Source organism: Perkinsus marinus (assembly GCF_000006405.1).
Source record: "Perkinsus marinus ATCC 50983 genomic scaffold scf_1104296977860, whole genome shotgun sequence".
NCBI classification, from domain to species: domain Eukaryota; phylum Perkinsozoa; order Perkinsida; family Perkinsidae; genus Perkinsus; species Perkinsus marinus.
In genome coordinates this window covers 1-3361 of record NW_003200038.1, presented here as the reverse complement: position 1 = coordinate 3361, position 3361 = coordinate 1, and the positions used below count along the sequence as shown (strand labels likewise).

At 49.6% G+C, this 3361-nt stretch overlaps 1 protein-coding gene across 1 annotated transcript; it reads right to left on the bottom strand.

Moving 5' to 3' along the window:
• Positions 1 to 25: 25 nt before the first annotated feature.
• Positions 26 to 1065, bottom strand: Pmar_PMAR015541 (hypothetical protein; the record flags this gene model as incomplete). The annotated part of the gene is made up of 2 exons (XM_002764365.1): positions 26 to 769; positions 835 to 1065. 2 exons carry the CDS (start codon positions 1063 to 1065, stop codon positions 26 to 28), a joined length of 975 nt encoding a protein of 324 aa, XP_002764411.1.
• Positions 1066 to 3361: the final 2296 nt, after the last annotated feature.

The following is a 3361-nucleotide window of genomic DNA, read 5'->3' as shown; positions in this document are numbered from 1 at the left end:
ATCTCGGAGCTTCAGCAGGGCCCTCTCATACTCTTCCTGGTCTCCGCGCCATTAGAATGAAGACCGCCGGAATGTAGTACCCCTGTTTCTCGATAAGAATGACCCACAATTGCTGCCATCCTTTGGGCGCCACGGCAAATGTAGCATCAAAAATAAGACCACTGCTACCATTTAATGCGTTGATATTGCGGTCTGCAGCCCATATGATCATTGGCCGACCGGCATCGGCATGTAAGAGAAGTCGTTGATCATTTCCCCTACACTTGTCGACGTCTCGCTGCACCAAATTAACGAAATCCTGATAATAGCCAACTCTATCCAGATCGAGGCTCTTTAGCGCAGCCGGTTGTCCTTGCGCTCTGGCAGCGCGATAGGCTACCTGCTCGAGGTTCCGCTGGTCCCGCAGCGTCGTGTTGGCCAAACCGCCGTCAGCAATGATACCTTCGACTAGCCCATCCGTTCTTCCATTGTTGGCCACTTCTGCCTGGATTCGTCGCCTCTGACGAGTCTGCGTCTCCCTTCCCTCATCGGGTTCTCTGTCGCACTCCGCTCCATGCGCACCTGGCCTCCTAGTGAAATACAGCCGGTCGTTGCGTACTTGCACCGTAAAGGAGGCATAACACTTTTTGGAACAGCACTCATATCGACTCTTGGAATCTTCCAATCCCTTCTTAAACCGATACTGCTGTTTGTTTATCCATATGCTAGGCTTGTTGTTGTTGGTGGACGATATCCATCCCTCAGGTATGGGTATGTCCCCATGGAGAACCTGTCAACGAATCGCAATCAAGTTATTTTCCAATATTGTTCGATATTGGGACGATGAAAACTTACCCCCTCGGCATCACCTTCACTCTCATTGACGCTCTCTACTTCGGCTGCTGCTGCAGCAGCTCCAGCGTCCACTGGTACACCTTGTGGAGCAGGAGGGGCTTGAGCAGGAGGGGCTTGGGGAACAGGGGCTTCTTCTCCATAATCGACAAGGCCATCATCAGTTAAACGAAGGACAGGAACACGTTGGAGTAGATGTGGGGCATATTGATGCACAGCCTGGTAGGCAGACATCGTGTGTGGCAGATTCCGTTGAATCCTTATCGCGTCCGCTGCCTCGTACAAGCCTGCATAGGACCAAATATAAGACTGAAGTGCACCACGAGTAAACCCGAAATGGTGTGAAGGTAGCAGAACACATTGATCTTCAGTCACTGGGCATCGCGGCGATGAATCAAATGGAAGGCGATGCCATCGCCTTCCATTTGCGATAAGCATGTGATTGAACAGAACGTTCACGTGATCGTTCAGATCGTTCCGATCGTTCAGATCGTTCAGATCGTTCAGATCGTTCAGATCGTTCAGATCGTTCAGATCGTTCAGATCGTTCACGTGAACGATCTGCGGGGCCCGCAGATCGTTGAGGTCGTCACGATGTTTCCACTCGGCTCGACACGCAGGGCATACTCCACCACGACGTCTGATTGCGAGACTGTGGTGAGTGAGAAGTGCCAACATTTTAATTCCCAGGCAGTTTCGGCAACACCTAGTACCACAGTCGCATTTCCATAACTCCGGGTCATTCGGATAGTTCTCCCCACAAGCCAGGCATGTGCGGCTCTCATCCATCGCTGCAGTGAGCTCGAACGAATAGACTGCGACCCCCATTTTAGCATGCAAGTCGTCCTGCACGATTGGTAGACGTTCCCCATCATAAGTAATGGCTGCACGCAGGGAGAGCTTGCCTCCATCAAATCGGATTGTGCGTTCGATAGAGTTGTCTTCCGAGCCATGGCCAATACCGAACACATACCGCGGAACAGGTAGGTCTCCAAAATTCACAACTGAAGGATCACCATTCACACCGCCTCGCAACCTCATTAATAGAACTCCGCGACTCGGCTGATCGAGTACAGTAAAAGCTTGAACGAGTCCGCACAGGCGTGGTCTTACTCACACCCAGACCTGTTGCCTTGTCAACCGGGTTCCCCATAGGTCTCTTACGATCTCAGTGATAGCAGAATCCAGGGACGCCTGAACTCTTGCGAGTGACGTAATTGTAGGAGAAGAGTTGACGCGAAATTGAAAGGGTAATTGAAGCCACAGTAGTGCATCCATCTTCCATCCCGCAGCTAATTCATCGGTGGGTGAAAGATCTGCATCCGTCAACTCAAGCTTGATACGAACAAGGGCGGTAAGTGCTTTATGCACAATCTGAGATTAAAAATTCGTGTCTGTAGCTTATTGCCTTATCGACTAATAATCGCCATTCAGCATGAATAGAGCAATGATGTTTATTCCCAAGTTACCTTATGTTCCGCGTCCTTTACGAGCGCGTTCATTGCTGTTACGAGCTGTACACCCGCATGCGTCTCCAGCTCGATAACATGGACCCTCTCAAGACCACAATGATGGTCGACGAAACTAAAGGATCGAAGAAGGTTAGTGGGACATAGGAACATACGGTCTGGGACGTTCGGGGTTAGTTCTGTTTCGGGTCTGATACTTATCGTGTCAAGTACCCGATATCGAACTGTTGGCCACTGCGTTTATAGAATTGTTGAATCTGTTGCTCGGTGATAGCAGGTCCTCGTGAGGGATTGATATCCTAAATGATGGACGAATGAAGTTTCATGAAGATGAGAAACAGTGACCGCTCACTTTCAGCGCTCTTCCGATCTCATCTGGCTTATACATGAAATTTACTTGGAGCTCTCGCATTGTTTTCACGAATGTCGCCACCAGCGAGCTATTCGTCACTATACGGCGTTTCATACGATCACAGCGAGGACAATACCATGGTATTTGAGTGCCAGCATGCACGGCGTTCTCAAACCTTGGAGCGCACGTTTCAATATGGAACCACAGTTCGCAGGAGTCGCATTGCACGCCCTCTTCCGGATCGCCCTGAGGCCAATATCCACCGCAAAGGCCGCAGTTGTACTGAATGGGGGACATGGTTGGATCTCGTGAACTTAAGTATAACTAATTACATTAACACTCATTAGATTCATATTTCCTATCAATCCCTATCGACCCTTATCCCGGTCTTTGCGAACAGTCCACGTTCATACTTGCTAGCCTTCTGTGAGGACAAATGAGTGTTTCAATGCCTTCACCGCGATAATTTTGTGCGCACTTTGTTCAAGAAAACTAAGGATATAAGGGCAGGGACAGATTCGAACAATTTGGCGAAATACCAGACATACCGACAAACTTCACCACATAGTTGTTGCGACACACGGGTTTTGCCGAAGTTCGTCAAATCTGGAATACGCAGTGTTTTGCCAAGCTCCTGGTTGGCGTAAGACAGTACTGAACCCTGTTCCGCCAATCCCTAGACTGTGCAGGTAACGCCAATTCCAAGTCT